This window comes from Jaculus jaculus, chromosome 1 (genome assembly GCF_020740685.1).
Source record: "Jaculus jaculus isolate mJacJac1 chromosome 1, mJacJac1.mat.Y.cur, whole genome shotgun sequence".
In the NCBI taxonomy this organism is placed as follows: domain Eukaryota; kingdom Metazoa; phylum Chordata; class Mammalia; order Rodentia; family Dipodidae; genus Jaculus; species Jaculus jaculus.
Genome location: NC_059102.1, coordinates 230,953,234 through 230,965,438, shown reverse-complemented (window position 1 = coordinate 230,965,438; position 12,205 = coordinate 230,953,234). Strand labels below are relative to the sequence as shown.

The window sequence follows — 12,205 nt, the reverse complement described above, 5'->3', positions numbered from 1 at the left end:
CCATGGTCATGAGGCCCTGTCTCCTTGGGCTTATGAAACACTACAACACGGCAGGAGCACATGGTCAGGAGATCTGCTCACCTCATGGTAGTCTAGAAGCAAAGAGGGAGACAAAAAGCAGCTAAGGTCCCATTACCCCCGAGGCTTTCCACCACCTCCCAGTAGTTGCCAAGCAGAACTTTTTAACACATGAGCCTTTGGAGGAGCATTTATTCAAACAATAGCCAAACTACATATTTTAACATTGCTTGTTAATTTCATCTATATAGGTTTGTTCTTACATCTTTGTATTTTTCCAGGGAATCTTGGACATTATAGTACTGAGTAAAGGATATGCTAAGAATGACCTTGCCATTCATACACTGAAAAATAACTTTGAAGCAGATGCTTATTTTGTTAAAGTCATTGGTAAGTATCTTAGATGTTACTTACTCATTTTTTTCTTCCCTCTTCTCTTTTATGCTGTCTTCCTCTTCATCTATTCCATAGTGCAAGTACACATGCCTGTGTATTCTACATGCAACCCTCCAAATCAAGATGTAAACTTCAGTCTAATATCATATTATCTGCACATGGGCCCCTTCAGACACCCCAGCTATTCCCCACAAGGACTGTTTTCTTCCTGATTTAGTTTCTGTCCAAATCTGTTGTTTGTAGCATCTTTTTCAGACTTCATTCTGGAACATCTTTTTAGTCATTGGCTGTTTTCTTATTCTCATCAGTTTTAAAGAATTCAAATTTTGCATCCTGTAAGATAATCACCAGTTTTTGCTAAACTTCCTCAGTCCATTGTATCAGGAATCACATGATGTTGACCTGTCCTAGGACTCTCACCTGGTCATGTGGATGGCAGATTTATCCATCCTAAATTTACTGTTTCCCTCTCTTAGTTGATTAGTTATTATAGAGATTGTTCTGGTATTATTTATGTCCTTTTCTATCAAACCTCTACCTACTAGAGTCCATTAGTAACTCCTTCCTCAATCAACTTTTGTCAGATAGTGATTCTCTCTTGCCATCATTCCTTCTAATAGGAACTATAGAGTGTTATCATAAATTAGTGTTGGAAGATGACTGCTTTGTGCTATTGTAGCTGACATCAAGATATCCTTATCAGCTGTGTGTACTTTGTATAAGTATTCATTAGCTTTGAAACGGACACAAATGGTTGAACACAGAATAATTAATGATCGTTGAGAGATCAGAATATGTAACCTCCTTTCCTGAATGACCAATTCACTCTTAGGATGAAGTTAAAGTGACTTCCATATTCTTCAGCCATATGTTCCACAGCCACAAAAAAATGTATGACTTTAAGCATTGTTGTGCTTTTTCATCACTGATTTGAACATCTGTGGCAAAACACTTTCAAGGGAATTTTGTTTGTTTGTTTTTTGAGGTAGGGTCTCACTCTGGCACAGGCTGACCTGGAATTCACTATGTAGTCTCAGGGTGGCCTCGAATTCATGGCGGTCCTCCTACCTCTGCCTCCCAAGTGCTGGGATTAAAGGTGTGCGCCACCAGAGAATTTTTTTATTAGTTATGTACACAGTGTGTATACAGCCATGTTGATACCATCATTAGCCTCCAGACCCTCCATGTTGGGGAATGTGGGTTGTGCATTGTGGGGCTAGCCATCAGTTATGGGTAAGAGGTAATGTGCATAATGTCCCAGCATGTGGCTCTAACAATCTTTCCAACCCCTCTTCCTTGAATTTCCCTGAGCTATAATGGGTTTGTTTTAGGTCTACTTCAGTGATGAGGTCTTGGGAGCCTCTGGGTCTCTGGATATCTGGTTTTTAGGAGTTGAGTGTCCTCTGTGTCTATCTACCTCACCCTTGTGCTCATACCAAGAAAGCAGCACTCTTGCTCATTTCCTCAATTACTCTTGCTTTCAGCTTGGGCCCTGTTGAGGTGTGATGGGCTGATTCTCTCCTCAGGATTTGCATCCCTCTGGAAAAGAGAAGCAAATTCTCCAGCGGAGAGTGAAGTCAGCACCAGATAAATGGGATAACCATTATTATTTTAGAATTTAATAGGTCAAGAGAATATTGATTAGCTAAAAAATAAGACTTATGTGTTTATTCAACATGCTATTAATATGTCATCACAAGTATATTTTCTTCTCAGTGGTTTTTCTTAAACTTGAAATCTCAAGATAGCAGGACAAAGAATCTTTAAAATTGCCAACCATGATTGTATATAATTAGAATAATCTGATTCAGTTAAGTGAAACACAGGGCCACTGGACCAAATGCTTGAGATTTGATCCCTTAGGGATAAAGTATAAAATCCAATGTAACCATTTGACTAACGCAAATTTTGGTTCCCAAAGACAGATTCAATAGAAACTATGTCACTTCTAGCATCAAAACATCTCAAAAAAATCTGTCATCTGACCTTAGACCACTAGTATTGCTTTCCTTTATGAAGAGTATCATACTGTTTATCTCTAGTTGTTGTGACATAGTATACAGACCGCTTGCCTTCCTTCAGAGTACTCCAGGGTCTTTGAGAAACACTCTCAAAGTCAGTTATTTGTGCCGTTCATATTAGCATCTCTCCTACCCAATAAAATCTGAGAGTCAAAGTGATGAGCATTTCTTTATTTCCTCCAGGCCTAACATAGGGACTCACATATGGTATAGACTTTATATCATTTATATCAATTTATGTCAAGCCAATGGCCAATTACCATTTCAGACATTGATTGGATATACTGACAAAACTTTTCTACTCCCACACAGCATGTGACACCTGTTTCATCTCTAACTTTAGAAAACATTCTAACAAAATATGAAACTCCAGTTCAAAGGCAATTCCTCCCTTTGTCCATTTCCCAGAATCAGGGGCACTGCAGGGTACTAGTTTGTTTCTTAAAAATAATAGCCTGATGTCATAGTGGATGATTTACCGGGTTCTGCTTTAATATCTACCCATCTATTCTGATTCTTTGTGACTAGAAACACTGACTTGGTTAATCTGTCACATACCAGAAATGTATGGCAATAAACCTTGAAATAAGGAAGGAGAGTTGTCCCATATTGTCTTAATGGTCTGCCATTTAAAAAATAAAAATTGAAGCCAGACATGGTGGCACACGCCTTTAATCCCAGCACTCAGGAGGCAGAGGCAGGAGGATCGCCATGAGTTCAAGGCCACCCTGAGACTCCATAGTGAATTCCAGATCAGCCTGAGCCAGAGACCCTACTTCAAAAAAACAAAAAAAAGGGGGGGGGGCTGGAGAGATGGCTTAGCAGTTAAAGCATTTGCAAAGCCAAAGGATCCTGGTTCAATTCCCCAGGACCCACATAAACCGCACAAGGGGGCACATGCATCTGGAGTTCATTTGCAGTGGCTGGAGGCCCTGGTGCACCCATTCTCTTTCTCTCTCATAAATGTGTGTGTGTGTGTGTATGTGTGTGTGTGTAATTTAAATTCTGTTCTTGTCCAGAATAAATGGTACTTACCTGAAGAATATACATTACATTTAAATTAACAATAATTCCAATTCAAAATACTGTTTTCTTCTGGTTCAGATCACTGTAGGATTTGTGTTCTTCAGCTCAGTTTTACCAGTATAGAGTATTATGTTTTAGTGAGAAATTTTCAAGAAAATACAAATTCATTACTTACTTCATTTGAATGTGATGTTTGTGTTCATTTCTGGACAGATTGCAGACTAATGCTATCTGGAGAGCAAAGAGAATTCCAAGTAAAGGAGATATTACTTTATATATTGTAGTGACAGTTCCAGCTCCCCACATGCTCATCAAGTTCTGTCCAAGCCCTGAAACCTCTATATACTAGAGATTCTATTTTGTGCTCTCAAATATGGCTAAATCTACCATACTTGATACACATTTGCTATTATACAAGCATGAAATAAAAGCATTGTTTGCTAGGCTTGAGTATGTGCCCTCCATCCAGGGTAGAGTCTAGCACATGTGGGATAGGAATGAATCAGCATAGAGTTTTCCAAACTGATAAAGGGGTTCAGATTCCCACTTGTACTAATATGCCGACAAGAGAAGATAAGTGGTCTATGCCACCTGTCAGAGACAAAAGACCCGAAAATGAATCTTTAAGCTGTACATTAGTCTGAGAGCTTATAATCTGGAAAGACAGTGGGTTAACATCCCAAAGATCTGTCTTCCTGATCTTTTCTTATTTGTGTTTTATATTGGGAACCAGAACAAAGGTGGAATTTAAGGCTCAGTCTTAACCTTCTGGCCAGGTAGTTGGGAGACAGTCTGTGATCTGCAGTGTTGGGCCTTTCTTCTTTATCATCTCCTTTCTCTCTGTAGCAGGGGTAGGTTCACATGCTGCAAGACCTTTGAAGCCTATTTTCTTCCTGAGGCCCCATTTGGATGACATCTAAAGGTTAACTCAACAGACCTTTAACAGTGTCTAAAGCTGAGCTGCTCCCAAGTTATATGTGCAGATTATTCCCTACAAAATGAAGTAGAAATGTGCTTTAAAACGTGGAAGATAAAATGTACAAAATATAAAGTCCCTACAGAATGAAGTACAAATATGCTCTTATAATATAGAATATGAAATGTCACTGTGAAGAAGGCAATTCTCAGTGGGGAGCAGAAAAAGTTATATTTTTGCATGTGTATGTGTAGTATGCATGCATGTATGTGTGCATGTTCATGTGTGTTTAGATGTGTGTGTACACGTGCAAGTATGTGTTCAGGCACACAAGCACATGTGCGTGTCATATCCAGAGGTCAATGTCAGGAGTCTTCCTCTATCATTCTTCACCTTATTTTCTTGAAACAAGTCTCTCACTAACCTTGTAACTCACCAATTAGTCTACACGGCTATCCAGCCAGCCTTAGGCATCCTCCTGTCTCTGCCTCCCCAGCACTGGAATTACAGGTATATGCCACCACAGCTGGCTTTTATTTAAATACACATATGTAATCTGTGTGGTGTGGCTTACACATATTGTGTTGTGCTGTATGCATGTGTGTACAGATCCATGCGTCCCATGCGTGTTTGTGTAGAGGCCAGAGAAGAATGTCAGGCGTCCTATCAATCCTCCATGTTATGCAGCAGTTACCTTCTCATAGCTAGGACGCTAAAAGCAGTTGGTGGCAAGAAAGGATTCAGCTTACAGTATCGAGGGGAAGTTTCATCGTGGCAGCAAAGCATGGCAGAGCATAGACTTGGTATCACATCTTGCAACAGAAGTTGGCAGTAAGCAGCAAGGGCAAGCTAGCTGGTATTGGCAAGCCGGACCAGTAAACCTCAAGGTCCATCCCCATTGACACTTCTACCAGCATGGCTTCACCTCCCAAACTGCCACCAGCTAGATCTTAAATATGAAGCTTCATCACAAACATATGAGACTTTGGGACATTTCACATTTAAACCATTAATAACATATTTCTGAGAAAAGTCTCTCTCTGAACCTGGAGCTGCCGTTTTCATGAGCCCCTGTGATTCTGCAGTCTCTGTTCCCCGTAGGACTGGGGTTACAGGCATGTGTGGCCATGCCCAGTATTCACATGTGTGCTGTGCCCTTATTCTTTGCACAGCAAGTATTCTTACCAACCGAGCCATCTCCCCAACCCCAATACTCCACTTGCTTTTAAGATCTTTATTTATTTATTAGAGACAGAGAGAGGGAGAGAATGGGCACACCAGGGCCTCTAGCCACTGCAAACGAACTCCACATGCATGTGTCACCATGTGAATCTTGCTTACATGGGACCTGGAAAATCAAATCTGGGTCCTTAGGCTTCATAAATATGCACCTTAACTGCTAAAAAATCTCTCCAGCCCACCAACAGCTCACTTTTATGTAGGTGTTAGAAATCCAAACTCAGGTCCCGATGCTTCCATGACCAGCACTTTACCCACTGACCTATCCCTCTAAGTTCCTCTATGTATTTATGGTGATTATTTGGAAACTACCTGTGTGAAAATATCCACCAGAGTCTTTTTCTTGATGTTTACTTAAAAATATAAAAACTAAACCAAGGATTCCTGCCTCGTGCAGCACGGCAGCCTATTCTGTTTGAGCGTCTCACAGTGAGGACCTACGAGCTCACCAAGTCAGACTAACACAGACTTCTTTTATGAGTTACTTTGATTGTTGGAAAACTTACTGTACCTCAAGACACAATGTGCTTATTCAATTACTTCTGTCAATTGATACCAATGTTTGATATATAGTAGGACCTTAACTGGTATCTGATGAATAAAAGCAATTAGTTCTAATAAAACTACTGCAATTTTTTTGGTTTTTTTTTTATTTACTTATTTGAGAGCGACAGAGAAAGAGGCAGAGAGAGAGAGAGAGAGTGAGAGAGAGAGAGAGAGAGAATGGGCGCCAGGCCTTCCAGCCACTGCAGACGAATTCCAGATGCATGCGCCCCCCCCCCCCCATTGTGCATCTGGCTAACATGGGTCCTGTGAAATCAAGCCTTGAACCGGGGTCCTTAGGCTTCACAGGCAAGCGCTTAACCACTAAGCTATCTCTCCAGCCCAAATTATTGCAATTTTTATCCTTGAAGAGGATCCTGAAGTATAACTGAGAATGCCAATATGCTCAACATAGTTTTACTCAGGAAAGACTCAACATCTGTGACAAATGAGACAACAAACTGCTTGGGAAAGAAATTTTGTTTGAAAACTCATGATAAAAAAAAAGTATCTTGAGCCAGGAGCACTCAGGAGGCTGAGGTAGGAGGATCACTATGAGTTTGAGGCCATCCTGAGACTAATTCCAGGTCAGCCTGGGCAAGAACTTACTATAAAAATAAAAAAATAAATATCTTGAGCCCCTTGTGGTAGTGTACACCAGTAGAAAATTGCTGAAGAGGCAAAAGGAGGAGGAGCAGGAGTTTGAGACCAGACTGGGCTACACATTTGACTAGAGAAGTGGCTTAGTAGTAAAAGTATCTTCAAAAAGACTCAAAACTCTATCATGTGCTGTCCAAACCAAATTAGAGTATATGCTCCTGGGAAGAACAGTGATATACAGCATTATCTGAGGAAGGATGGGCCACGCATCCCTAAGCTCAGATCTAGATATAGTCAATTTGGTGTGGGATCTTTTTATTTTAGAAAACAGGATGATTTTGCATTAAAAGTATTAACATAAATATTAATAACATACTTTACAGAAAGGTCACAGAAAATTAGATACCAATTTAAAGCAATCATCTGAAAGAAAAAATAACCTGCTAGCCATTTTGATATACCACTCTGATAAAATAACCTTCTAGCCATTTTGATATAACGTTTTACTCTTTCCTTTATTAGTTTTATGCTTTAAATCAGATAGTTGTTCATTTGTAATTAGTCTTTCAAAGCCATGTACAATTATCAGAATTCATTTTGCTCTAAAAATATTCTAATGCACAAATTGGTCTATATTAAATGTCATTGTTTTTTAATTAAGGAAACTGGAATGGTTTGACGTTTATATGTGGCCAGGAAAAGGTGAAAGTCTTCTGCCAGTCCCTCTGCTGGTTAAACAGCCCCAATCCCCTTCATTCATTTGAAGACAGTGGACCCTGTGTATTACACAACTGTGGAATTCCCTTGCTGTCCTGAATCAAGACTAAGTCTTATTTTTTCTCTTTCTCTTGTCAGCTGTATGTGGAGGTTCCAAATCCTAATTCTTTTCAACTGGAATTAATTCAAGTTTCTCAGAAACATATTTGAACCTGTGTTTCTTTAGTATATTTAAAATTATGTGTCTCACCTGTTACTTGCCAGATGACTTTCCTTTACAATGCTTTCACTCCCTTGCCTGACTTCAGATTTCATAGAAATAACACATTTACTTTGTTGATGGAGACCATAGCAGTCCATGGCTGGTGGCTGGTTCCTGTGTACTGCTTTGGGGAATTGTTAAGTCTTTCTGAGTAGGTACAGAGTTTTGCTTTCCAGGGAGGAGGACAGTGATAATGTGACCAAAAGACAGAGGTTCCTAGATAGTATTACTGTTTTTCTGGGCCATTTGTGTTATTTCATCCCACTGACTGTGAAGATGGGAAGGGTTATGGCTATATTAAAGTTATTTATAGCACTGAATAGAAGTCCTAGCAAAGCCTCCACTTTGCTTATCTAGCCTTCTCCTCTTCCAGTGTCACATGGAATTCTCATTATGGTAAGTTTTGTGGAAGCTTTCAGTTCTCTATTCTCTCCCCAGGTCCACAGAAACCTGCATGATGGTGGCATAATTATTCACCACTACTGCAGCTCTGACTTGAAGGGGTTCATTGACTCTGGAGGAATCCATCACAGTTACCCTGGTCACAGCATTAGTTAGCTCATATTCTTACTCATTTATATACCATCTTTAGAAATTTCTGCAAATAGCTGCCACTTTTATTTTTTCAGTCATCTCATTGATATGTAAGGAATTAAGGACAGAAATATTTGTTTTATATATAGAATCATAAGTTCATTCAAACATACTTACCAGTATGCTTTTTAAGATCTATGATATATATTTCTATGTTGATAGTATAAAATGTGACATTTGAAAGGACTAAATCAAGAAAATTAGCCTGTTCATCATCTTGCATTCATATTTTTGTCAAAATATTTTTATTTGTTCATTTTTTATTTATTTATTTGAGAGCGACAGAAAGAGAGAAAGACAGATAGAGGGAGAGAGAGAGAATGGGCACGCCAGGGCTTCCAGCCACTGCAAATGAACTCCAGACGCATGCGCCCCCTTGTGCATCTGGCTAACGGGACCTGGGGAACCAAGCCTCAAACCGGGGTCCTTAGGCTTCACAGGCAAGCGCTTAACCGCTACGCCATCTCTCCAGCCCCAAAATATTTTTAAAGGTCAAACTTCTTAATCTAACAAAATTTTTTAGATTTGCATTTTTTTAATTAGTTTGTACTCAGTGAAAATAGTCAAGTTGGTACCATTGTTAGCCTCCTCCATGTCTTACCCCTCCCTCTGGCTGTCTCTTATTGAAGTGTATGGGTCCTGCATTATAGAGTTAGCCCACAGTTATAGGAAGGAGGAAATGTCTCTGTGTACCATGACCCAACGTATGGCTCTGACATTCTTTCTGCCCCTGCTTCCGCAAAATTTCCCTGAGCCATCTTGAGTTCATTTTGGGTCTGCTGCAGTGATGAGGTGTTGGGAGCCTCTGTATCTCTGCATATCTGATTTGGTAGGAGATGACTGTTCTCTGTGTCGATCTCCTTCACCCTTGTGCTGGTACCAAATTCACCAAGAAAACAGCACCCTTGCTTGTTTCGCCAATTATTCTTAGTTTCAGCCAGGACCCTTTTGAGGTATGATGGGGTGGTTCTCTCCTTAGGATCTGCATCTATCTGAAAAAGAGAAGCAGATTCTCCATTGGAGAGTAAAGTTAGCACCAGATAAATGAGATAGCCCTTATTTTTTTAATAGAGAATTTAATAGGTGTAGGCCCTCTTTTAGCCCACAATTAGCTTGATAATGGAGAGCAAGCTCATGTTTGGAACTGGTTCTGACTTCTTTCCCAGCTCAAGCTATAGGTCCCATTCCGCTGAGCGGATCAGTTAGCTAAATCAAGAGCAGTTGGTTTCCTACCATGGCTGTGCGCCACTATTGCACTTGTGTGAGCATCACAACAGGTTATTTGCGATTAAGTAGGTTAGACCATGAGTTGCTTGGACAGATATTGGTCATTTTCCCCCAGTTGCCCATGTAGCACCTTCTGGCACTAGACATGCTGTCTGGGACTGACTCTCTTCCAGCTTCCAGCCATGTCACTCCATGTTATGTATCAACCACAAATGGTGTCTACAGCAGTAGGGTCTTACCACTAACCTTTGATGGGTCATCAAGTACTCTGACAGAAATCTGTCATTCTTTTAGGAAACCTTGTCAGTCTCTCTGATCAAAAGCTCACTGTGCATGATAGCCACATGCTGGTACTGGGAGTTACAGGTCAGTGCCCACTAAGAAAAGGAGGAAAAAGATAACTAATATAGAGGAATTAGAGAGGAGAGAGAGAGGGAGCAGGGGGTAGGGGGGAAGATGTAGAAGATTAAGGTTAGTCTAGATCATAACCTCTCCAGTGTCTTGTGGTTCAGGTGTTCCCTGTAAGGGTCCAGTGAAGGTTCAGCCATTTGGTCTGCCTTTTAGGACGTAGAATTTTATGGTACCATTGCCATTTTGGTCTAGATTTGTGTTTCCCACTCCTCTATTACCCTCCCCTCCCTCCCCACCCATTCTAGTGTCTAGTCCACAAGATGCTTGCTGGGTATGTAAGGTATCTTGGGTAGATTCAGGTTAGGTGCTGTAGATGAGTGAGACTATGTGGTGATTTTTTTTCTGTGATTGAGTAAGTTCACTGAGAATGATCTGTTCCAGGTTCAATCATTTTCCTCAAATTTCATTGTGTCATTTTTTTCTTACTGCTGTATAGAATTCCATTGTGTAGATATACCACATCTTAGCTATCCATCCTTCTAGTGATGGACATCTGGGTTGATTCCAGCTCTTAGCTATTACGAATTGAGCCGCTACAAACATAGTTGAGCAAAGCTCTCTAGCCTGTGGTTTGAAGGTTTTAGGGTAGATGCCCAGTAAGGAATAACTGGGTCTGTTGGTATCTCTATAGTCAGCTTTTTCAGGAGTCTCCATATTGCTTTCCAAAGTGGTTGTACCATCCTACATTCTCACCAACAGTGGATGAGTGTTCCTACTTCTCCACATCCTCGCAAGCATTTATTTTCATTTGATTTTTTGATATTTGCTATCCTTATTGGGGTAAGGTGGAATCTCTGATGATTAGTGAGACTATGCGGTGATTATCTTTCTGTGATTGGGTAAGTTCACTGAGAATAATCTGTTCCAGTTTCAACCATTTTTCTTCAAATTTCGTTGTGTCATTTTTTCTTACTGTTATGTAGAATTCCATTGTGTTATACATTCTTCTAGTGATGGACATCTGGGTTGATTCCAATTCTTAGCTATTACAAATTGAGGTGCTATAAACATGGTTGAGCAAATCTCTCTGGACTGAGGCTTGAAGGCTTTAGGGTACATGCCCAGTAAGGGAATAATTGGGGCTGTTGGTAACTCTATAGTCAGCTTTTTTAGGAGTCTCCCTATTGCTTTTCAAAGTGGTTGTAAGATAGTACTAACAAAAATTTTTAACAAATATATATTCATATATGTATGTATATGTATAAGACATTTATATTCATTATGTATACATATTATTTTGTATAGAACATACATACCATCTTTAATAAGAAATGTTTATAGAATAAGGATAAAATTACTTGAAGTGTCATTTTTACCTTATTTATGTTTCTGTATTTTTTTTTTAATATTTTTTTACTTTAAACATCTTTTTTTTAATTTTTATTTATTTATTTATTTAATAAGAAATGTTTATAGAATAAGGATAAAATTACTTGAAGTGTCATTTTTACCTTATTTATGTTTCTGTATGTTTTTTTAATATTTTTTGACTTTAAACATCTTTTTTTTAATTTTTTTTTTTATTTATTTATTTGAGAGCGACAGACACAGAGAGACAGATAGAGGGAGAGAGAGAGAATGGGCGCGCCAGTGCTTCCAGCCACTGCAAACGAACTCCAGACGCGTGCGCCCCCTTGTGCATCTGGCTAACGTGGAACCTGGGGAACCGAGCCTCAAACCGGGGTCCTTAGGCTTCACAGGCAAGCGCTTAACCGCTAAGCCATCTCTCCAGCCCTGTTTCTGTATGTTTTATAGAAGTACATGATTTTATAATTTAAAAAGAAATGAGATAGGTAATCAGTAACAGACCCAAAAGACCTTCCCGTGAAGTCTAATAATGATTTACATATGACAAGAATGATAGTGAGAAGGGAATTTCACACATGTATACAAAGCATTAATAACTGGTATAGACATTATGATGTTTTATATTCATATATCTTAAAAATTAAATATGTTTTCAGACAAAATCTAAATGTTTTCCCTATAAATGCTCTTAAAACCATTTTACAGTATTAACCTTTACAGTTTTGATTTTATTTATTATCCTCCCCATCTGTACATTGGTTTACATACTGCTACTGCTGACTTTGGATTTCTCTTTGGTATTTGTGTGAAGAAGTAGTTTATTTAAACTGAATTACAAACAAAGAATCCAGATATTTATACTGTGAACATCTCTAAGAATACGTGGTCTGGGGGGTGGGAGAGTTGGCTCAGAGGCTAAGGTGTTTG

The 12,205-nt window shown here is 39.4% G+C and overlaps 1 protein-coding gene across 2 annotated transcripts in view; it reads left to right on the top strand.

Moving 5' to 3' along the window:
- The window catches only part of Itfg1 (integrin alpha FG-GAP repeat containing 1), a 181,114-nt gene that overhangs the window by 130,276 nt on the left and 38,633 nt on the right, over positions 1 to 12,205 (top strand). For both annotated transcript variants that reach the window (XM_004664834.3, XM_045132791.1), the window contains one exon: positions 300 to 408. In XM_004664834.3, coding sequence (XP_004664891.2) covers positions 300 to 408 — 109 coding nt within the window. The remainder of the gene's footprint in view (positions 1 to 299; positions 409 to 12,205) is intronic.